Source organism: Colius striatus, chromosome 3 (assembly GCF_028858725.1).
Source record: "Colius striatus isolate bColStr4 chromosome 3, bColStr4.1.hap1, whole genome shotgun sequence".
In the NCBI taxonomy this organism is placed as follows: domain Eukaryota; kingdom Metazoa; phylum Chordata; class Aves; order Coliiformes; family Coliidae; genus Colius; species Colius striatus.
The window spans coordinates 2944160-2968545 of NC_084761.1; the positions used below are offsets into that span (position 1 = coordinate 2944160).

At 47.6% G+C, this 24386-nt stretch overlaps 2 protein-coding genes across 18 annotated transcripts in view; one reads left to right on the forward strand and one right to left on the reverse strand.

Moving 5' to 3' along the window:
- NPRL3 (NPR3 like, GATOR1 complex subunit) overlaps positions 1–24386 on the forward strand; it is an 82937-nt gene that overhangs the window by 44588 nt on the left and 13963 nt on the right. For 11 of the 17 annotated variants that reach the window (XM_061994224.1, XM_061994228.1, XM_061994225.1 and 8 more), the window contains one exon: positions 206–2528. In XM_061994224.1, the coding sequence (XP_061850208.1) occupies positions 206–371 (166 nt within the window). In that variant the 3' untranslated portion in view covers positions 372–2528. Of the gene's footprint in view, positions 1–205; positions 2529–7639; positions 7746–12999; positions 14877–17735; positions 18412–24386 lie in introns of those variants that run through there. The other 6 variants (XR_009818537.1, XR_009818538.1, XR_009818535.1 and 3 more) reach the window with 6 other exon arrangements.
- MPG (N-methylpurine DNA glycosylase) lies at positions 2308–18529 on the reverse strand. Its single transcript, XM_061994236.1, has 7 exons — positions 18380–18529; positions 17241–17386; positions 16414–16521; positions 13049–13198; positions 12130–12355; positions 8691–8895; positions 2308–2809 (listed from the first exon to the last, which is right to left on the reverse strand). The coding sequence occupies exons 5-7, from the start codon at positions 12349–12351 to the stop codon at positions 2415–2417; spliced, it is 822 nt and encodes a 273-aa protein (XP_061850220.1). The 5' UTR covers positions 12352–12355; positions 13049–13198; positions 16414–16521; positions 17241–17386; positions 18380–18529; the 3' UTR covers positions 2308–2414.

A 24386-nucleotide genomic window follows, 5' to 3' on the forward strand; every position in this document is an offset into this window, starting at 1 on the left:
GGGAGCTTTTCCAGGGCATTTCTGTGCTGGGCAACCTCAGGTAAGAGCCGATTGAATCCACTTCACTCTTCGTGTAAACGAGGGACAGAACCCAAATGCTTTCTGGTTTGTGTCCCATGGGTTAGGAAACCACGAGGGTGGAAGTTACCAGTCCTAACTGTGTGCTCTTGTGTTTTGCCTCCCTTGCCCTCCTGCCTCTCCCCAGGCTGCTGCACTACTTCCGAGGCCGGCACCACTTGGAGGAGATCATGTACAATGAGAACATGCGCCGCTCGCAGCTCCTCATGCTGTTCGACAAGTTCCGCAGCGTGCTGGTGGTCACCAGCCACGAGGACCCCGTCATCTCCGTGTTCCAGTCTCTCTTGAAGTGATGCTGCTGCCAAAGGAAAGGAACCTGCCAATCTCTCCCTAAAAAGACACCTGAAAACTAGAGGTGGGGATTTCAGTTGCTGCTTTCAGTTGCTTCTCCTTCCCTGGGCCAAGGAGATGTGTGCTGCACTGGTACCGGTGGGACCTCACCTTGGGATGCTGGTGCAGCAGAAGTGCTTTCTGTGCTCTCTTCTGCATCACAGGGCTGTGAGCACCTGTCCTGGCAGCCCTGGCCTAGAGGGAATGATCCCTGGGCACCAAGGAATTCTGTTTGATCACTGTTATCTGGCTGCAGTGAGGACACAGGTAGGAAGGGAAAGTATCACGAGTAAACAGTCATGAATGAGAACAACTCGCTGTCACAGCTTATCCTTGCCAGTCCCCAGTGTCCTCATCACAAGGTCTCTGTGGGAGCACAGCTCTCACCAAGCAGCCTAAATGGCTCTGGGGGTTTCTGGGATTCCAGTTTTTGACTGGGAGTGTGGAGCTCAGTTGTTGAGCAGCACTGAAATCACCTGGCCTATGAGTTCACACAGCTGGAGCTGGGGGCACCCAGCCTTGTCCCCCTCCCATGACATGGCTGTGGCTGCAGGGAATCAGACCAGAGATGGCCTGGGCTAAAGCCATCCAGCTGAGAAACATCACACAGGTCTGTGTGGAGGCTCCTTCTCTGGAGGTCTTCAAAACCCACCTGGATGTGTTCCTGTGTGTTCTGGTCTAGGTGGACCTGCTTTAGCAAGGGGTTTGGAGTAGATTATCTCTAAAGGTCCTGTCCCACCCCTACCATTCTATGTTTGTATGGAGGTGGCTGTTTCCTGATGTGGTTCAGGATTGCTCCTCCAGCTGAGCTGGAGCTAGAACAAGAGGAGACAGCCCTGTCTGTGGGGCCAGCAGGAACTTCTGCCAGCCCAACTAGCTGCACCCTGCACTATGGCCCAGCTTTCCCTCCACAGTGGCAGCTTCCATGAGTGGGTGTTGTTAAAAGATCATCAGGCTCCTCCTTAAGACCTTCCCTTACACCACACACAAACAAGCTGGAGTTTTTCCCAGAGTTGCAGCCTCTCCCAGAGGAGCTTCACTTGCCCACACAAACTGGGTGAAACTGGGAGCTTTGTGTAAGTCACCTCCTCCCAGCAAGGCCCAGAGGCACTGGGGAGCACTTACCCTCCTCTATGGCTGCAAGTGGGGATGGCAAAGGAGACCAAAAGCAATATCCAACCTAATAATCAGATCAATGTTCCTCCCAGCAACTGCATCTGGAGGTGAGCTATTGAGATCAGCTTAACAAGGGCTGTTCAGAAGGGGCCAAACAAGATTGCTTTTCGTGTGATGAGGACAAGGGTTTTGCAAACGTTGAGCTATTCTTCTGTACATGAATCCTGAAGTGAGGGTGGGGTGGGAGTGTGTGTCCTGTCACCCTTCAAGCTGGCAGTTGCTGCATTCTTGTTCTCCAAGCTGGACCCTCTGGACTGGTAGAGGTTGGAATGGGTTGCTGGAGGCCTTCTGTCCAACCACTGCTTACAGAAAATGAGGAGGAGCTCCCTCAGGAGCTTGTCCAGTGGAGGTCTGAATGTCCCCCAGTTTCTGGGCCCCTGTTCCAGTGTTTGCCCACCCTCCTGCTGAACATTTTTTCCACACAGCTGATGAGAGTTTCCTGTTTTCCAGCTTGTGCCCATCACCTCTCATCCTGCCTGACAAAAGCCTGGCCTCTCTTCTCCACACCCTCCCACTAGGTAGACAACAGTAAGTTCCCTCCTTTCCCTCCTCTCCTGCCAGCTCTCATCCTTCCAGGCAGCCTCTCACCCACCTTACGAAACCTGGATCCACTGGGAAGGGAGACAGTGGCCTTCAATGTCCAAACCCAACCTCTGTCCTGGTGGGGAGACCCCTGCAACTCTGCCCCACCACTGAAAGTTCACTTTGGGCCAGTCCTTGGGAGAAAGCACATTTATTGTTAAAAACCACCGAGGCACTGTGTGTGCCCGAGCTGCTGCCAGCACAGAGCCCAGCTCCAGTCCTGGGCTGTGGCACACCTGGAACACTTGTCAGCTGCCAGAAGAATGTCCCATTGCTGCCATCTCTTTCTCTGTCTTCTTATCTACAACACTTACAGATTTGTTTCCTCGTAAATAAAACCTGAGAGGTTTCAGTGCCCACTCTCCCCTGTTGCCGATACCGATCCTCGTCGTGGCTACCACGTCCTGCTCCCCTGGCAGGTCACTGCCTGGTGCCATCCAGATGGCTGCATCCTGAGCCAGGTCCCTTTGGTCAAAGGTCTTATCGATGCCCAAGGCTTGGCAGAGCTTGGAGGGCCCGTTGCAGAGCTGCCAGTCCCTCAGCACCCTGGGGGGCCCTTTCCTGGCCGCACTGCGCAGCTCTCGCATCGCGTCCAGGCCCCGCAGAGGTTCCAGCGAGCGCAGCAGCACCGCAGCCCCTTCCCCTGTGCAGGGCAAGAACCACCTGTTAGGACAGCATTTGTCAATCATGGTTCTGCTTCCAGCCCCCCTCAGCTCCCCAGCCCCTGGGCACTGCATTCCCTTCCCTTTTCTCATGTGGCCAGAGCTCTGTGTCCTTGACTCATCAGTGCTGCTTGCCCTTTTCCCCAGCCCCTCTTCTTGATGTTATTAAGTCTGGCTGCTGCTCCAGGGCTTGCCAGAGGGCAAGAGGTTTTTCTTCTGTCAGCACAATATTCAGGAATAAATAGACATATGGTTCAGTTTTGGCCCAGCTATCCAAAGCTGCTCCCAAACCCAAGGGATTGATAATAAACTTGGATTACAAGAGCTCCAGCTAACAAAGCAGAGGAGGAGTGAGCCGGGATGCTGCCAGCAGAAAGAGGCAGCCTGCAGAGCTGGGCTGGGCAGAGAGTGTGGGCCAGAGCTGCAGGCACTGGGGGCTGGAGGGAGCACTGGATGCACCCCCATGGGGGCAACAAGAGGGGGCACCAGGGCTCGAGGCAAGTGCATGGCTAATGGGGAGAGCAGCCCAAAGCCCTGGGGCCAGAGAAGGACAGGGCTGGTCTCTACCTGGAGGATGCAAGGCCTTGGGAGCAGCAGACACTTCTATGACAAGTGTAGCAAATGGACTGATTCTCTTCTCCAAGGCGATTTACCACCCTGTCAGGAGCTGTTGTAACCAGCTGCCCTCCCTGGTTTTGGTGAGAGCGAAGCAAAGATGCAGCTCTGAGCACAGACCTTCCCCTGTGCAGCCTATCAGGGACATAAGCACCACCTTGGCATTTTCCATGAGGCAGCAGAGAAGGGCTACTCAGGACCTTGAGTGGGAGATGAGCAGCCCCTGTGCTGCCTCACACCACAGGCCACCCCTGGGATCCCTCCCCAAGAATCTCCTTTCCAGCCTCAACCATCTGGAGCCACGCTCACGCCTGGAAAAGGGTTTTTGTGTAGGCACTGACAGATCCCTGAGGACCTGCAGCTTCCAAGAACAGAAGCCCTCTCATATTTTGTACAAATCCCACACTCCCTTACCTTTGTGGGCTCCCACTGGAGGCCAGCACCTGAGCACCTGGTTTCGGCTGTTCACAGTATGCCTACAGCCCTGAACCTGCTCAGAGCCCCCACAGCTCATTTCCAACAGCAATCTGTTCCCAGGCTCTCCCTTCTCTGAGGAAGGGGATTGATATTCATCTGCCAGCCCAAACCTGCTGCCCTGTACCACAGTGATTTAGAGCTCAAAGGTCATCTGAGATTTCTAAGAACATGCTCCATGTCCTAATTCTGCTTATCATCCAGGCACAAAGAACCATCCTTTGCATGGGGATGCTGCCTGGCTGGCCAGGAACACCTGGGGGATTGTGAGCCATCACTAATTACAGGACTTGCTTTTCATCCATCACAAATGCAAGTGGAAGCTGAGGTCCCACAGGAACTGAGTCCTTGGGTGTGCAGAGAAACTGCAGGTGCTCCCAGAGCCTGGGCAGAGCCAGAGCAGGGGGCACCTGGCCTTTGTCTCCAGCTGCTCTTTCTGCATTTCCCCCCCAAAGTTTTCCTACCCTTTCTCACCATGAGCAGCATGGACACCGTGCACTGAGCAGAGGCAGCAGCCCCAAAATGCAACAGCAACCTTTCAGGAGCTTTGGGAAAAGCTGGAGACAGCAGCAGGGACTGATGTTGGGGTCCTCCTGAGCATACCTGCCCAGCAGAAGCTTTATTTTAACTACTAAAGAGTAGCTGAATCCTTGTGACTCAACTCCTGCCTGCCAGAGTGCTTCAGCCTGCCCTCCCCACAGCAGTGCCAGTCCAGAGGTGACCAATATCCCCCTCCCCTGCCCCAGAGTCACTCCATAGAATGAGCAGCATTCAGAGCTGAAATCCAACAGCAATGCAGAGGCAAACTCTCTCCCTGAGCAGCAAGAAATCATAAAGTGATAGGGAAGTCCCACACCCCCACCATGCAGCTTGCTGCTCCTTCCCTGGAAGGGCTCCAGACCCCATTCTTGGAAACAGCTCTTGGCCACCAGAGAGAAGAAACTTTTCTCCTCTCCACCCGTCTGACTCACTGCTGCCGAAACACTTCCTTCAAAGTCCTTGGCTGGCAGCTGGAAGTTAGGGGCAAGTCCACGTGGTGTTACCCTAGGCCTGGGAGCTTGATTTTAACTCCAGAGAAACAAAGTGCAGCAAAGCCAGAGAGAAGCCTGACTGGCATTTACCCTCTTCCTGAAGTGAGGGAAGCCCAACTAAGTCCCTCTTAGCCCGAGGAAAAGCTCTGTGCACTAAGATCCCTGTGCTGCTCAGGGTACACTGCAGCATTCATGCACACTGGAAGACACTGGCTAGATACAAACCCTTCTTCCTCTGCTTTCTCCCAAAAATGCAACATAATGATGCCCACAATGGCTTCAGGCAGTGGCTGTATTCAACCCAGTGGTGGGACTGAATCCCAGCAGGGTGGGGGCTGGAAGGGTCCTGCAGAGCTGCCCCAGCCCCAGCTCAAGCAGCTTCCCCTGGCTCAGGGGCACAGGAACGTGTCCAGCTGGGGTTGGAAACCTCCCGAGAAGGAACCTCCACACCCTCCCTGGGCAGCCTGGGCCAGGGCTCCTTCACCTCAGCACCAAACCAGTTTCTCCTCCTGTGCCAGGGGACCTCGCAGTGAAATCCCCCCAATTCCTGAGAAGCAAAGCAGAGGGCAGCAAGTACAAGCAGCATCTGATATAGGGCTCAGATCCTGAGCTGAATAAGGACCAAGAAGTCCCCAGCATGAATCAAGACAGTATTAAACTACAAACAAAAGTCTGCTGCAGCAGTTCAGCTTGTGCTGCTTGCCTGCTCTGAGCAGTGTGTGTCTGGGACAGCCCTGTGGTGGTGAGGCCAGAGGGTAGGCACAGACAAGGCAAGGACAGCACAGCACTCTGATGTCCCTCCAGGAAGAGGATGGCTGCCCTCATGGAGCTGGCAGCTCCAACTCAGCTCTGCACTCACCCCGTTCAGGAGCCAGAGCAGGACCAGGCCATTGCCAGTACTTAAAAGGACACAGAAGTTGTCTGAACCACTTGCCTCTGTCCCGCAAGGATCTTGTGATCACAGAATCATTTGTGTTGGCAAAGCCCTGGAAGCTGCTGCAGTCCCAGCCCTGCCCTCACCCTGCCCAGCCCAGCACTGACCCACAGCCCTCAGCACCTCAGCCCCACGCCTTTGGGGTCCCTCCAGGGCTGGGCACTCCCCCAGCTCCCTGGGCAGCCTGGCACAGGGGCTCACACCCCTCTCAGGGAAACAGTTGTGCCTCAGCTCCAGCCTCAGCCTCCCCTGGGGCAGCTGCAGCCCATTGCCTCTTGTCCTGTCATTGCTGCCTGGGGAGCAGAGCCCGACCCCCAGCTCCCTGCAGCCTCCTGGCAGGGAGTGTCAGAGAGTGCTGCTGGCTGCCCTCAGCCTCCTCTTCTCCAGGCTCACACCCCCGTTCCCTCAGCCCCTCCCCAGCACCCTTGTGCTCCAGCCCCTTCCCCAGCTCTGGCCACACTCCAGCCCCTCAGTGTCCCTGTGGCAGTGAGTGAGGGACCCAGCACTGAACACAGTATTCAGTGTAATCTAATCAGCATAAAGACTTGCCCACACTACAAAACTAGATTGTTTAACCAGAGCCAGCTACAAATTCATTTGTGGTTATTACTTTGTGCTAAATTTAACAAACCACCTACAATCACACTAGGTCTCAGCTCAGTTTATGCACTGGTTGGTTCCAGCAGTCTCCAGCAATGAATACTTTCTGTAAAATTCATGTATGGTTGCAGAAGTGTTTTTATGCAAACCACCTGCCAGCCAAACAAAAACATCTTTCAAGAGTCATCTGGAAACCTCTAGAACTGATTTCTCCTGAAACTGACCTCAGGCTTTCCCCTGATTCTCACATCACTCAGTATGAACTTTGTTAACACACACCCAGGTCAAAACTGAAATGGCTTAAGATGGGGTTGATTTGTGTGTGTTTGAAGACATCAGGGAATCCCCAAAGACCTTTCCCTTTCCCCACTGCCCCAGTTTGCTGCAGCAACACTGTACAGTATTCCCAGAAGGAAAGCCCAGCTATTCAACTAGTCCAAGTTGCACACCAGCCTGGGGACAGCTGGGCATGTCCAGGCTTGTTCTGCTCCTCCAGCTACAGAAAGGCACAACAAAACTGGAGAGATGCAGGGAGAGGCAACCAGGATGGTCAAAGTCATGGACTGGCTTTGGGACAAGATATTAAGGAAGGAGTAACCCAGCAGACTAGAAACCTTCAGCTTGGAAGACAGTTGAGGAGAGAACCTGAAAGATGCCAGGAGATCAGAGGAGGCAGAAAACACGTGGGAATAGGTGCAATCGTTCCATGTTCTCCACCCTTAAACTCCTGCTGCTCTCCAGCTTTGCACTGCCAAAATCCAAGAAAAGGGATGCAGCCCTGAGATGTCACTGGAGAGGAGCTCTTTGAAAAGGAAAAGCAGGTAGGGCTCTCAATAATTTGTGTTCAATCCTTCCAAGCAGCCCCTTCAGAAATACCGTGTTCATTTCCTTTCAGAGTCTCCTGGTCACTCCCCCAGGTTTTTGCAGCATTTCCAGGGATGTATTTAGATATTCTGCATCAAATTCCCTTCACAAAGGTGATGAAGCCTGTTACATCAGATGTTCATGCTACAAGCTGAGCATGGTTTATGCTACTAAGAAGGACCAAGCTATGCCCCAACAGCCTTTATTTTTTGCCAATGTTCCCTTGTGCTTTCTGCACAGCCACAGCCAGACTCAATGTGTCCCCCACTGAATTGCCTTTGCCTTCTACCCAGGTGCATAAATGCCATCATGAAAGCTGCCTTCCTCCATCCTTCCCTTGGGCTAAACAGCAGGACAGGCTGCTTCTCCATCTGTGTTAAGATGAGAAAAGCATCTCAGGTACGATTCCTCCTCAGATTCGTTCCGTTACATTTGCTTTCCACTTGGGCCTATACAAGCAGAGGGGCTTCTTAAGCTCTAGCTTTGAAATGGTGAAAAAAAATAGAGGAAATTGTTTTTGAGGTGATTTGTAACAAAATGAGTACTTAGATAAGAAACACCTGCTGCCATTTCAAGGTGTTTAATTGACCAGTGGCTTTATTGCAAGGCGAAGACTGGCATTCTTACAGGAAACAGCTCCAAGAGGTCACACTTGGATGAGCTGTGGAAGGAGAGTCTCAGGTACATCCCAGAATACTTTGCTTGGGGTTGATTACATTATTTGGAGAATAATGAGAGAAGACTGAAGATTCTCTAACAGTTTACCTGGGTGTTTTGATGGGAAGTGGGTGGATTTTTGTTTCAGATACAGTGAAGCAGCTAAAATGCTCCTACACTGACTCCTTGCTTAAGCTTAGGACATCTCAGAGCTTTTTGCTTTCCCCAGCATTTACAGCTTCTGAAGATAAAGGCAGGAGACAGAAGAGTTTCTTTTCATGACCACAGACACCAAGATTTAGGCTAATTAGACTGCAAATTTACATCACCACTTTCGAAGAACAAAGTTCACTGAATCACATAAGTAAGGCAGCAGCCCAGGTCATCAAAACTGAGAGCTCAGTCCTACCAAGGTTCTCCTCCAATTCCTTGCTGTGTGCTTGAACAGCTCACAGCAGGGACTAGAAGCCCACCAGACTGGTCACAGTGCAGCTGGGGGTATGCCCTGCCTGTCCCTAATTACAGACTATGACAAAACCCAGGTGTCAAGGCAAGACTGTGACAGCAAGTCATTGCCTTCACAGAGCCCACAGGGCACTCAAAAGCCACTGCAATGTGGCAAACGCAGCCTGAGGTCCCAGCCCTCTGCTGCAGGCATTAAACAAACCTCTGTCAGCCTCAACTTACCTTGGCTGGAAACATTGATGCAGAAATACATCCCGTAGATCTGATAGACGTAGAGAGTTCCTGGTTTCATGAACATGGCAGCGTTTCGTTGGGTTTGCTTCCCACCTTTCGAGTGGGAAGCTTCATCTTCCCCACCCAGATAAGCTTCTGTTTCAACAATCCTCCCCCAGAGTTCTCTGCCATCAGGAAGTTTGCGAACTAAAATCTGAAAGGGAGGTCAGAGTGCATCAGTTTGCAGCTCTCTGGTACAAAATAACCAGAGCACAAGGGCTGGGGAAACAAAAGAAGCAGGAAAAAGAAAAAGCCCTGCTGGTAGTGCACACTCCCCTCCCCAGGCACCAGCCCAGGCTAGAAGCTAATGGGAGCTTTTCCAGCTTCTACCTTCCAGGCCACAGCCCAGGGCAGGAAGGTCCTACCTGTCATTTACCCCATTCACTCATGCCTGGAGGGTCAAGATGTGACCATGTTGTAAAGAACCAACTTATCATCCTCTGTGTGGTCAAACTGGTTCTCTTCTGTGTTCTCCACCCCAATGCACCAGGTAAAAGGCAAAAAAGCACCATCAATATCAAACCTTGAGGGATCATGAATGTATATTCTCTAGATCAGAAGAAACGTGACAGTGGCACAATCAAATAACTCCTGTGATTAGACAGTGTCTCTCCACAGAGGTGTTTCAAACAAGTCCTAAACCCTCACCACAGGGCTAATGATGACCAGAGGGACTATCAGTGCTGTTCTGCAGCAGCAGATCTTTGTTGTTGCAGTGTGCTCCTTGCTGCTGGTACCTCCTTAAATGAAACAAAGCAGGTGCAGGGGGGGAAAAACCAAAATAGAACATGACAGAGAAAAAATTCTCTTTAAAAAGAAAACAATCACTGAACTTTGCACCAAGTTTTTTGTGGTTTGACCTGATTTCTAAACTTCCTATTGTATTTCATGTGTGTTTAAGAAATACTGCAGGATCTTCTCATTTAGGCACCAGCTACCAGTTTAATTATACTGTATTCAGCCCTCCCATATTTGAAAGGCAGTCACTCAAAAATGACCTTCAAGAAACAAAGCTGAATTCCTAACAGATGGTTGTGCTGGATTGCCAGTGCAGTTACTGACCTGATCCAGTGTGGATGCTTCAGAAGTCAGTTGCTCATGTTGCAACTCCAGTCTATCAGTTTCCCTACAGCACTTGCAAACAATCAGTTTATTGTTTCTCATGCAAGATGCAGTGACTTCAGGAAAGCCCTGCTGTGTGGCAGCTGCCTGCAAACAACCCAAAAGCACACCCATGGGGCCACATTGCTTTTTCAGTGTGTTGAAATGCACTGGTTGGGTTATGATTTGAAAAGCTGCAGGCATTTCCCTGACTCTTCATGGTAAAACAAGGTGATCAGTCACAGTTCCTCACAGGAAACTCTTCTGTAGAGGTTCTTATTTCTCATTGAGGATGCCTCTGGGTGTTAGGACATTTTGAGAGGCCATTTCCTGCATGTATGTTTTAGGGTATCATAGTTAAGGTAAGCAGATGCCCCCAAAATTTGGCAGAATGAAGATAACCCCTTCCCTTTTGTGATGAATGAAACACTGCATTGTCTTTATAGCTCTAAGAGAATGAGAAGACACATTGGGTCATGGGAGATTAGGGGTTATACTTCAAATCTCAAATGAAGATAGAAATGGCCTGGCTTGTAATTCCTAAATGGGAAAATAATAGAAGTGTGACTCAAATATCATCTGAGCAAAGTAACTGAATGCACAAGGATGTCAGAGTCAGTAAGACAAGGAAAAAATGCATCAGGGCTGGGAGACTTCAGGTATCCTCATGTACACCAAGTGAATGTCAGCACTGGACAGGACACAGACTGGTGTTTTAGACACCATCATATGCTGCACAGTGGGCCATCAGGGGTCTCACAAGAAAAGACATAACTCCCAAACTGATCCAGAGCAAAATGCAAAGCCACAGACTTATCCCTGGAAAATGACTTTGTATCATGACAATGGAGTAGAAAGATCAGTGCCCTTCCACAAGCATTAAGGTCCACCAGTAATCTATCAGAGTTCTGCTTAACAGCAAGAAGGGGACACTACATCAGTGAGGAAGCTTCTTGGGAAGAACTTAAGAGGCAGCTAAAGGTTAAAGCTGGAGAGGCAAGCCTCAAGCAGGTTGGATATAGAGATAGCAAATACAGATACCAGAGAGAGGCCAAGACAAACCCCCAGCAGGGTTAAAAAGCAAAGGCATCAATTACAAGCAAGACAATATCCTTAGAAAATAAAAACCCCAAACAGACACAGCAAAGAGAGGCCAGAAGCAACAGTTTGTGGAACACATTCCTAAAGTTATCTAAGCCAATGAGAACCCAGAGAAGTCTGTTCACTCTACAGACAACAAAGGTATAAAAAAAGCCTCTGAGAAGATAACACCATAGCAGTGAAACCAAAGCCACATTCTCAAATTGCATCTAGGGGGTTTCAGACCTTTTCCTTTTGCAGAGAAAACACAGGAGGAGCTCCCTGTCATGGAAACAGAGGGAGAGTTTTTTTGAAGGACTCACTAAGCAGAAGAGACATATTTAATCTGCCTCACTCTGATTTCCAAAGGCTTTCAACAAGCTCCAAAGAGTCCTTGAAATTTCTGCAATGGGACAAGGGAGAAAGTCCTTTCATGAACAAGTAATGGCTTGAAAACTCAGAAACAAAGGATAGGAATAGCAGCATTTGTAGCCAACAGGGTTTAACTGTGGGACTGTGGAGTCCTAAGCAGGACTGTGCTGCCTCATGTATTTGTGTTAATAACCTCAGGTGATCACCAGAGATCTCCCCACCTGTACTGACAATATGGAGTCATTCTTCTAGAGCAGCCAGTACAAAATGCAACTGTCAAAGCATCCAGGGCAGCATAAAAGAAAGTACCAAGCAGCCTGCTGAACTTGCAGACGGTGAAATACTTGAGATGATGACAGTGGACACTGGTCAGGAGCTGGCAAGGGCCTGTCATGCTATTAGCATCACAAGTGGTAAAATGGAGGCAGAGAAGATGCTGCTGAGTGCAGAGCACTGCTTTCCACCGGGCTAAGCAGGAGCTGAAAACCAATAAAAGAATATCTGAAAGAAAAATCATGGGCCTGAAACAACTGTCAAACCACAAACAGCAAAGTGCACTCAGTAAACCAGTAAAAAGGAAGGGAAACGCCACAAAAAACTCAGAAACGTGGCAGTAAATTAGACCTGAACAATTACTCCTCTGACTTCATCCAAAACAGATTTGGCTACTAGTCTTTAAATTCCACTGCACTTAACAAAAGGTGGAATGAGAGTTGTATTCCTAAAATAGCAAAGCCCTGGAGTCAAATGGCAAAAGAAAGAACTTCATCTTTTTACACTAAGTTATTAGCTAAGCACATGCTCCAGTACAGTCATCTCAGTGCTCGTGTCTTACCTGCCCCAGAAAGGACTTGGCTAGACTAATGCAGGGCTGGTTGAAAAAATCTGCCTCTAGCTGGGAAGAATTCTTCTTCTCTATTGCAAAATATTTGCTGCTTTTTGAAGAATCATCCCCATCAGGCACAGCATTCACTTTCTCCAAGGCATCAAGGGAAGGGGAGCTGGGGTTGCTTTGGAGAGCACTTAATTGAGCCAACAGCTTCCTTTTTCTTGGCATAGTTCTAGGAAATTGATATAAACGTGATTAGGAACATTTAAAAGTAACCCATTTCCACAACCTCTTAGTTTTACACATCTCCACAACACTGGATCTGAAAGCTCCAATGAATTGGACAACTCAGGCAAACTGCAGAAGCAGGTGATAGTCTTCAAGACCTGTGCAACCTGATCTAGGTGAACCTGCTTCTGCAGGGGGGTTGGACTAGATGATCTCTAAAGGTCCCTTCCAACCCCTACCATTCTATGATTCTATGATAGATTTAGGTGTGTCTGCATCAGGCCAGGCAAATATTGGGCTCTACTGATAAGCAAACTGCAGTTTGACTGTTCATCTTGTAAGGGCTACAGATAAACAAAGCAAGTCTGCTCCACTTAGCTGTAAAAATAAGTTTGCCAACTGTTAGGTTAGGAAATGTAGAGTCTGACAACAAAGGTGAACCAGTGCTATGGGTTTTTTACCTAATTTGTTAAGGAGATTGAAAAAGACAGCAAGCAACCACCTCTAAAATCATGCTGACCTCAAGTCCACAGAAGCCACATACCAGTCATTTTAAAGAGCAAGGTAACAGGATCAGTGTCCAAAGCTGGTTAAATAGGAGATACTCTGTTTACACTCACAGTGACGAACTTGTTAATCACACTGCAGAAACGTTTGTGTTGGAACCTCCACAAAATAAGCTTCAAGTTCAACCTACCAGCAAGATGAAGAGCAGTCTCTTCCAGTCAACAGTGTGTATCCGAGGCAACTACATAACCTGTGCTGCTTCTTCTAGGTTTGTCACCAATTTACTTTGCAAGCTTCCAAAAGTTAATGTTTCTTTTCCTGTGCTGCAGTCTCCTTACACCTGTCAAACACCAACAAACTCATCAGTTCTGAAATTCAACCACGTGTAGGTGTAAGGGGGAAAAAGCAAAGCTTGAACACTGTATGTGATTAGAAATGGAGAAAGAATCCTATACACATTGACTCTGCAAGTATATCCAGGATTAAGTAGCTGTTGCCACTCATTTTTCACCACAGCATCAGCTTTTAAAAAGCTTTCACCATCAAAACCAATCTTTGATGTTTCTCAGAAAGATCCACCAGCAAGTTTCCTTGAACTACACTGAAACTGCTACACTCTGGATCATCAGTGCCAGTTCCCCAGCAGTGTCACATTTCAGTTCAGAAGAATCCAGACACAAACATATAAAAATAGCCAACATCACATTGAGATGACTGGCAGAGAAGTGGAGTGGTTTTATTTTTCTTCAAAACATCTAATTCTTTATTGCAATAAGCCAGTGATGCCAGACACTCGCCACAGAACAGCCAGCTCCATCCCAGGGATTCTGCTCTCAACTGTGGCTTTCAGCTGGTGGGAATTGTTAAAACATTTGCCAGAAGTCACCATTCTGCATCAGATAAAATCACCTGGTGGCCTTCACAAATGAGAGCCTTTCCTAGAGAAAGGGTGTGAAAAGGAAGAGCTGCAGGAAGGCAAGGACTGAGGAGAAACACTTCCCCATATCAGACTGACCATCTGAAAGACTCAGTCAAGGGAATGCTCCACACTGCAGTACCTCCAGACTTCTCCTGACAGCATTAACTGGAACTTCCAGCTCATCAGCCATACATAAAGACAGGCAGAAAACACAGGCAGTTTGAGTGCAGCATTAACTCAGCTGGTAATTTGTGCCCTTATGGAATGCGACATCAGCAACAGGATCTGAGTTGCCTGGCACCTACTGCACTTCCAATTAAGTAGTTCTTAAAGGCTGCAAGTGCTCTCATGTAAATGTTGTACCAGCAGCCTGAGGGCACTTGCAATTCCACTGCTATGGGCTGACCCTAGATAGATCTCAGCATCTTCAATTCTCATCAACAACAGCAGTAGGAAACTGCCTTCTAGTCATGAGAAATGGCTCAGTACAGAAACGTGATTGCTTTAAAAACAACCCAGAAGAAGGGGACTGCAACCAGCAGAAACCTGCAGCTCTGAAACTTCTCAGTCTACTTTTTGTCTCCCTGCTTGATCATAACAAGGCATGAAATACACAACTCTGTGTCTCAAAGGCTAACTACACTTTCTATAAAGCATGTTGCTTGTATATATACATCCCTTGCCTATGAAAAAGCATGCTCTAAAGTCAGTTCATATCAAGTATCCAGGGCCCAGGTATTTGGGAAGTAAGAGACACAATCTCTTCATAGAGTCTACACACAAACTCTCTGACTCTTCAGTTCTGTCTAGGTTTTCTTGCTTGGATAGTAAAGTCTGCTTCTGTGCCTCAATAAGCTGGGGGTTTAATTGCTTTTTACCAATCCTGTTGTAACCAAACCAGCTACAAGTTGTTCACCACACGTGTGTACCAAACAAAAAGTGCATGGAAGTCAGACAAGGAAGACTGAGACCTGCACAAACTGCCCAAAGTGTTCAGGGCTGTTGGACAAGTTTCAGGCAAGCATGTAAAAAACTGTGTCAAAACAGAGCTCAGCAGCTCTACACCCTGTAGTCAAGGCACAACTGAGTCTACACAGGCTTCTTTAATCCTTCTAATAAGACTGCATTTGTAGGTATTTCCTTATGTATTTAATGGTCTTTCAGTAAAAGGAGGTTAAAAAAATGCCCCAGTTAATTGGGTGTATTTTTGGCTCTCAGGTCCAGACACCTGCAGCTGCAAAGCTGTCCTCAGGCCCACCTACCTCTCTGATAGCATGACGAAGCAGTGTACATAAGAACACATCACCACCTCTGGAGAAATAATTCCTTACACCAATTCCCAGCTGTAGAGATTTTATGGGAAAATGTATGAATGGTCAATGTTGGGTCAGACCAAAGGACACCTTTCTCTCTGTCCTGCTCTCCAGTAGAGGTCAAATTGGGGAGCCCAGGGGAGAACAGAATAAACACTCCATGCTTCTCCACACATCCTCCATGTCTCAAAGTCCAGAACCTTCTGAGCCAGGCACAGTTTCTCTGTACCTAGTAACTGTGAGCTTGTGCAGTCTTCCCTTGGCTCCTGCTTTTGTTCTGTGCCGCAGAGCAGTGTGCAGGGAGAGGTGTCCTTTGGCTTCAAAGAGGACAGACCTATCCAAACCGAGGCTGTACTGATGAAGAAGGCTTCACAGAATTAGTCACTAGGCTCCAAAAACTCCTTTTGCTTGTGGAATTGGGACTGTTCCCCCGACACACATGAATCAGTTTACATTTGAAAATCTCCACCCTCAGCCCTTGTCTTTCTCACCTAAAATAACATAAAGGCAGCTGAAAACGTTGTTTCCCCAGGTTGTTTACAAAACAGCCCTGTGGCACCACAGTGGTGACCTCCAGCCACTGCCAGGGCTGCCCATTTACTCACATCCTCTTTCCTATCTTTGCACCGTTTGTTTATGAGAGGGAACTCCCTTATTATGTCAAGGGCTGTTCAGGTGAGGGCTCCAATTGAAAAGCTTCCTGAAATCTGAGTACAGACTGTAAGCCAAACCTCTCCACATGCTTATTTAGACCTCTGGAGAATTCCAACCTTTTTTAAAGGCATTACTTTCCCTTACAAAAGCCACACTGGCTGCTCCCCACTATGTAATATTTATGTAGGTGTCCAGTAATTCCCCCTTGCTGTATTTTCTACCAATTCCATTGCCAGTGGTCAAGCTTCCAGGTTTGTAGTTCACAGATTTCCCCTAGAGCCCTCTTTAGAAAGCAGTGACATATTTGCTGCTGAGACAGTGGTTAGCAGCACTGTCCTGGGGGGGTTCATCTAGTTTGGCACCTTGTTCCTGGCCTGTTGTTTATTTGTTCCATAACTTCTTACGAAAACACTTGGTTTTAAGCCAAAACCTTCAATGAGTTCTCAGTAAAAAGGATTTCCAACCCACCTTTCCTGCCAAGTCTGACCTATTAGTAACCAGCAGTAAGTTAATAATGTCTAGCTTCCTGGACAACAGTGTAAGAAGCAGGCAAAAAATCCCCCAAATTTCTTGAAAGAAGAGTGCAGGCAGGAGCTAATGCATTGTAACTATAAATATTAAGGCAATCACTTAATATTATGGCAGAATGAATGGTTTTATTCACTGTACCAAGTGCTGGGGATGTCATTTCTTGCAAGACATCCTTGCAATTCCAGTCCTTGTTCCTACTGCCTACTGGACATCTTCATCTTTTTGGAATCCAACTTGCTCCTCCTTCTGTAAACAAGGAAGATAAAAACAAAGGAGAGTGATGAAAAACCCCCAAGGCTTTCACAGCAAAATTATGCTCCATTTTGGTCGACTCTCTTAAACCATTTTGGTTTGTTCTGGTTTTTCCCCTCCCAGCATTACAGCTGCTATTTTTAACTGAGTGCTAAAGTTGCACATTAAATGAAGGCAAACAAGTTCAATAGTGTACTAACAGTGGCTGTTAACTAGCTCAGGCTCCTGATAGTTCAGTTAAAGCATCTACAGAGGCCACAAACACCGATCAGCAAACTGACATAAGGATTAAAAATCACCTGCAGTTCAGTTTATTTAATTTATAGCTACATGATTTGTAGCAAATGTACATTGGGTATATTGGGCTAAGAGCCTTAAGTCTTATTCTCTTCCAGCTGTATGACAGCCCTAAGAACACTCCTGATTTGTAAAGCATATTGAAAAAGCCATATGAGGGGATACAGAACTTAAGTCTTAGGTACCCATCTTGCAAAATGACCCTAGAAAACACATTCCTTCCCCAAATCTTTAATTTTGGCATGAGGTTTGACTCAATGACCAAAGCTGTTTCACCAAAGCTTCCATTAATGCACTGACAAAAAGGAAAACTTGTGACTCATAACATCTGGATAATAGCTACAAAGAGTTCAGCTGAAGAACCAGCAACATACAGTCTAGGAAGAAAAACAAACAGCAAACACACAAAGATTTACCTGTAAAAGGACTCTGGAGTTGCTCCCTGCATGAACACGGGAGCAGATGGTTCTCACACCTCCTCCCGAGAAGTCAGCCCTGGGCTCAGTCTCGGAGAGAGGAACTGCTCCACATCCAGCTTTACAAGCGAGGACAGCGTGAAGGCCTACGAGAAGTCTTTGACTTAGAAAGAGAACAGATTCTTTCAAGCCAAACTAGTACCCAACTGCTTCAACAGCCATGCTTTGTAATCAGTCATGAGACAGGCTCAGTAACTGCAAAGGTACTGCTCAGGGCAATTAAATTGGGACTGATGCCGTGCACATGCTATGAGCCTCCTCCTTGGTGAGACAGTCCCTTGTATTTTCAACCAGAGGAAAGGTTCATCCTACATTTAGCATTTCCAGATTAACCTGTATCCTCGTTACAGAAAAACTATTTGTGGGCACTCTTTATATTATCAGACACTTAAACTGGTGTAGAAAGAAAACAACACTAAATCAAAACCTTAACAGGTGATGAAAACAACACTGCATCAGAACCTTAACAGATGATGAAATGAGAACACCGGATCACAACGGGATATCAGTGTAAATGCAGGTGAGGAAAAGTAGCTGATGTAATGCCTGCCATGAAAGTGGCATTTTCAAACACTAAGAACAAAGCCTTCAGGCCCTATAGAAACAAAGGAGTGTTTGAGGAGAGAGGACAATTTCCCCTGCACAGCCTTGGATAATAAGCTGTGTGTGACAACAGCTTGCTAAGGGCGTTTGAGAGAAAACACTGATGGTGCTGTAACAGAGCACAAAAAGCAAAAGTCTCTGCTACAAAAAGATGCTTCCAGGAGACCAGCAAATCGCTGCTGACTGGGAGAGGCTGAGAAAACCTGAGACGCAGGTTTGAACCAGGAGAGCGTAATGGTGCTCACTATGCCACCGCAGCGTTGTTTCCAACACGGCAATCCTATTCAGAAAAGCCTCACTGGGCTAAAAGCGGCGGCCCTGGCACCGCTCGCCGCGACCCGGAAGATCGGCCGGGATGGGCCGAGCCCTCCCGAGCGCGGCCGGAGCCAGGGCAGCCGGCGGACCCAAACCTCGGAGCTCCGTCACGCCGAGCCCCGAGCCCTCCCCAGCCCGGCGCGGCCCCGCCACACACGCACCTGCCGGGTCTCCCTGCGCTGCCGCCCGGCCCGGTGCAGGCCCCGCGGAAGCCGGGAGCTTTCCTGTGGGGCGTGCCCGGCGCGGCGTGAGGGGAGGCGGGTCTGCAACGCCGGGACGCGCCGGCAGAGCTGCGCTGCTCATCTGCGCTGCGAGACGCGAGAACGTGGAGACGAGTGTCTTGAGAAACAGACTGGTGGTTAGAAGGGGTTAAAGCCGAGGCCATAATAACGCAGTTTGGGTTGTGTTTAGGCTTCATTGACCTGACTACTCTGTATCCTTCAGGAGGGACTAGAAGCTCATAAGGCCCAAGGGTAGTGTGCCTGCTGAATTACTATGAAGTCGGCAAAAATCTGTGGTAACTGAGGGAAAGGGAAAGCTGTCAGGGGGAGATGGGGACGACCGGCTCACAGCCCACCTCCCCTTTTCATACCCAAAGAAGGTGGAGGAAATGAACTAAATACATGTCCTCTTTACATACTGGGTGAAGTACTGCTAACCAACCACTAAATAGAATAACAAAACGTATATATTACAATATGCTGGTGTTTTGTGTATAAGTCCATCATGAGAGGTGCTGTTGGGGTGTGCTGGTTTGTGGCTTACCACCTAGCACCCATATCCACACAAATCTCTGATTAAATACCTCTGCTCTGTGTGTGTTTATCGGCATCTCGCACACCAAATGAACAACTCCGCTTTTGGGATAATACTGCAGCTCTTAAGGTCAAGGATCCTTCTTTAACTCACTCTGTAGATGGCAATAGTCCACAATTAAATTGATTTACAGCCTTTTCTCTGAGCTCACTTGATCACTTATTGTAGCCCTTGTTTTCTGGAACACAGATCCTCCACAGACTGTCTTTGAACTCTCCCCAGTTTTCAGCATCCACTCGCACACTCCTTGCTGTTTCATATTAATAATACTCAGAAAAAATAAAGGGGTAAAAGTATGTTCTGATGAATTCAAATGGTCACAAGCTGGCTTTATAGACAGCTGCCTTAATTTTCCTTCAGTGCACTAACAAGTGTCTGGCCTGCAGAAAACAAATCCTGACTTCAGCTTTTAGCCAGATGCAGCACATGGTCAAAATGGGGTCAAAATAGGATTTTCCTCACAACTTTATGGAGACTTGCATGCAGAGACGTCGATTCATGAACAAGTGTTTGCACAAAGGGTGTGAGGGAAAGTCTGATGGATTGAAATGGATTTATTCCCAGTTGTATAATAAAATAGTGATTCCAGGCTAGCAGTAGCTGGGACAGCACCAGCTATGACCCAGAGATGCAGAGAAGGATAAATTACTAACCAAAATTGTAGAAGACATAACAGCTTTGGAGGTGCAGCCAGGTGTACGAGTGGCTAAGGGTGTTCTTATGAGGCACAAACAGGGGCCAACAGTCCAGTGGTGAGCTCAAATGTGTGTAAACTAGATGAAAAAACCTTTGATGTACCTGTAAAGCCTGAATCAAACACAGAGTTTCGCAATGTTACCATTCCTGTTCAATGAGATGTCAAAAAATCCCCAACCCAACCATGAGTGGAGCAAATGCAGAGTCTGTTACACAATATTCAGTCTTTTTGACCATGAGGAAACAGCCAATGTACTTTGGAACCCAAAGCAACAGCATGAATGCCCTGAAAAGCCCTGAAGTCATTGTTGTAAAGCATGATAGCATTGCTATGGTAGTGGTGTAAAACAAGGAAGGGAAGGAAACATGCACACATATTAAAGTTATTGACCCTTGGAGATTTCCATATAGTTAAAATGGACAAAGATAAGCTCACAACAGTTAGGATTCCCTAGAGAGATATTACCTGCTGGCTGCATAAATGCTTTTAGCTCCAGTCTAAATTCAGCCATTTGTGTTATCAGCAAAGACAACATGAGAGGAGTTTTTCAAAGTCATCAGCAGTGTTCACTGAGTGTCTCCAAAGGAGCATCTTCAGCTGACTTGCCTGGTTCACATCCCAGCTTTAATGTGGTGGTATTATTATAAGAAAGGAAGACCCAAGAAAGTGGGTGAAAAGGAAGATGGCCAAACATCAAACCGGCCTTTCAGCAGATTCTCCAAATTAAAGGAGCAACTAAGCAAGAATGAGAGATATGGAAAGGATTTCCTGGGGTCAGGCTAGTTCAGCTCTGCAGACTTGCTCCTGTGGGAGTCTGCGGGACAGGCACTGTCAGGAATGCTGGCAGATCTATTTCATGCCCAAAGGAAGTATTTAAAGCTTTTAGCACCTGAGGAATGCAAATTGCTCCAAGCTACAGCATATGCCATGTTCTTCATTTGTCCAATAACTTTACTGTTACAGAAGCATCACCTAAAATAGCCTCTTGTAAAAGCTGATCTGATGGGGAGGATTAAACTTTCCCTCCCTCCTGAGCAAAAGCTTTTTGGTTTTTATTTAATGTGAGAGGAATGACTGGGAATGGGTGGCTGGAAAGTCCAGGAGGGTGTGCTGGGCTTCTCTTGGAGCAAAACCTGTGTTTGCAGAGTGGTTCCCGGATACACAGGATACACAGACTTCCAGGATACACAGACTCCTGACTTGCCATCCCTTTACAGGGAGGACAGCAGATCCACATGGGAGCAGAACAAAGCAGAAGGGGCAGATTTTCCAGTTTTCTTTGTGTTAAGATACCAAATGAAGCTTCTGCTGAAAGCCTCCTCTGTCCAGTTTAGAAAGAGACATGGAGTTCCCCACCAGTGGCCACTGAGTGGCCACTTCACACAACCACACTACTCTCGCCAGCATTTGCAAGGCAGCTGCAGCATTTCATGAGCCAGCTATTGAAGAATTCCCATGGATGAAAACATGCCAAACAGCACAGGGTTTTTATGACATCCAGTCCTGGCCTCTCCTGACATCCAGCCTTGGCTGCAGCCTCCTACTTATCCTCAACTGCTCCTATTCAGAGCTACTTGCAATCAGTGTCTGTTCGAGGTATGCACAGTCCTCAAATTAGTACCAGAACTAACCAGCTAGTAAAAGGGAGAGGTGCCCATGGCTACTTTGGTAGCTCCCACACCCAAGCCGAGCCCCAGATCAAATGTCTAGTTCTGTGAACCAAGCCCATTCAGCTCGTTATGTAAGCACATGTGTATGTTTTATTCTAAGCTGGGTGACATCCGTGGTGGATCCCATCCCACCCGCTTTGCGTGCAGGGTGTAAGGAAACCTAGCAAATGCACTGCATGGGATGGGAAAACATGGTAAATTAACAGCCCTCCTGGGAGCCTCTGCACTGGAGAGGGCAGGCAAGTCCTATTCAGTAACATATTTATGGATTCGACTGCATCTCTCTTTTTTTGTTTGTCTTGTATGTTTCTTGGTCTCTGACAAGACAGAAATGCTTGGCTTTACAGGATTGCTCAGTGCAAACAAGTGCAAAACCCAAGTGAGCAGGGCAGACTGCTGGGCTGATGGGCTTCTGCAGGACTGATATCTTATGTGGTACCTCCAGTGAAATCGGTTTTGGTGGTACCATAAGGATAGCCATGCCTGGGGTTCCCTCCCAGCTGCACTGGACAGGAAGAGTGGGAAGCTGGGCACTTAAACCAAAGGCTTGGCTGAACTAGCAGGGAGTTGAGAGGCATGAGCTGATGCTGCCTGAGCAATCAGCCAAGCTTTTCAAAACATGATTGATTGTTCTGTTTCTAACAGATAATTCAGTATTTCCTAAATCAAGAGGAGTTGTACCACAAGCGTGCCTTGTAAGTCAATGAAAACATAGACAGAGTCTACATAGGTGTGAGGATTTATGTGTGCATATATATATCCCTGTGTGTGTATGTAGAGTCAGAGCATTGCAAATCTAAGAGCTAATAGCCACCTCCAGCACTGCCCCTCTGCTGAGAGTGCTCAGAACATCCTGGATGCAGGGAAAAAGCTAATTCAAGAAGGTCCAGTAGTGCTTTGCCCCCAGCCACTTATTCTTGCTTCTTTCTTTCAGAGCAGTTTCCCTTCCACTGTAGCAGGGCAGTAACTTGCAGAGCTGTGATCAAACCAGCTCCCTGCACTGGTTGAGGTTAGCATCTCTTCCATGTGCTGCTGCTACCGTGTCCATACCCTGTGGACAGAACAACTCACCTTTGACATGTGTAGCCTAGAGCAGTAAGAGGAGAAACAGGCACAAATGAGGTCCATCATCAGCAAAGCTGAGGTCAGGGTAGCACACCAAGGAATAACTGGTTTTCTGCATCCTGTGCAATGTCAGCATGCCAGCTGCTGGCTGTAGTTCAGATAAGCTCCACCAGTGTCTCATAACTGATGAAAAAATGTTCAAAGTGGGATGCAGTTGAGCTGCTGATGATCATTTGTTTTCACAGGGGTAATCCTGCACCCTTTGTAAATACAAAAGAGCTGCTGGGAGGGAACTTTCGAAGGTGATGCTTGTATTGTTTGAGCATACTGGGGTAAAGACTGGTCACCTACTTACTAGCTCCCCTGGGAAAACGACAGAGCATTTTCCAAAGGAGACTAGAAGTTATGTGCTTATCAGAACCCAGTCGCTCTCTGTCTTAGAGGCTCATGACAAAACTTGGCATGGAGACAGTGAACAATGACTGAAAATGAAAGAAAGTGGCCAAATCAAAAAGCAGGAGACAAGTCACATGTAGACTGAGCTAATTTCCATAGGACACTGTGGGTAGTAGTGTTGTAAAGGTTTGAGAAGCTTGTGAAGAAGTACCAGGAAGAAAAGTCTGTTGAGGCTATTAGACACACACACATCCCACCTTTAACTCAGAAAGTCCCTGAGCCACAAACCACTGGCTCTGGAGGAGTATTTAGGAGAAATATGACTGTATACTTGACCTGGTTTTGTACTGTCTGTAAGCTTCTGTAGTTGGCAGCTGTTGGAGGTAGATATCTTCTGTTATCTGACTCGGTCAGCTCTTAGGGACGTTCTGCAGGAGTCACAATTGTTTTGCTTATCCCGCTTAGCTGATCTCTTCTAATAACTCTAAATTCATCCAGGCAATGTTCAGAAGGCGAAAGAAAACACTCAAAGAGCAAAAATGCCTCAAATCTTCTCTGGTGAAGCAGGGCTGCCCACCCAGACCCTGTTGTTTGCTATCACAGGCATCCAAATTTAGGAAATGCAGGGGCGTGGGCATATTTAGAGTCACTGACCACAGGCATGACATAGCACTGGTTGCTAAAACTGACCTGAAGTTGTTTGCCTTGCAGGATATGGTAAGGAGGCTTGGATTGAATATCATTGACTAAGGTCATGAGAGTTAAGCTTGAAATAGCAGAACTTGAGAACATTTGGGATGTAAACAGGTGACTGGAGGCAGTATGTCACAAGCTTTTTGTAAGGGATAATAATTGACCAGAACTGTTGGCACGTAGGACCCAATCTGAGCAAGGCTTTACTGCCTGCGTAACAGTGCTGGCAACAAAAAGATTGGCTCTGCATTCCCTGCAAGTTAATTATATTCCTAGTGATTTATAACTCCATCCTGCTTGTCCTTGTAGATTAAAAGAATGATTATAAGTGCTGCAAGAGAGAGGCTCATCTTAGGGCTCTCAAGCCAGAACAAGAGGCAGAGGCCTCCCCCTCACTTGGGATTTGTGATTCAAGTTTAGCTGTTGTAACTAAAATTGTTGTTACACTTCCCTTTTAACCTTCTCTCCCAGGGTAAGAAACTTTATGCACCCACATACTCTCTGTGTCAACCTCCTTCCTTTTTGAATCTGCAGGCTGAGTTCCTGGAGATATTACAAAACCCAGGTTGTAGGTTGAGGGTGAAAGATCTGGAATCGTGTTTCTCCTTAACAAAAAGGAACAAGACTGTGCTGAGGAATTCCCTACACTGTTTGAAGTGCTCTAGGTGATCAGCACAGACGTGCTGGCCAGCCAAGTGCATGCTGCTTGTGGGAAGGAGGTAGGTGGTGTGTAGTGGGGGTTGGAGTAGGGGAGCTGGCAGAAATATGAGGTCCTCAGGAGGACAAGAGAAGCCAGAAGTTATTGTGGGAACAAAGGGAAATGGGATACAG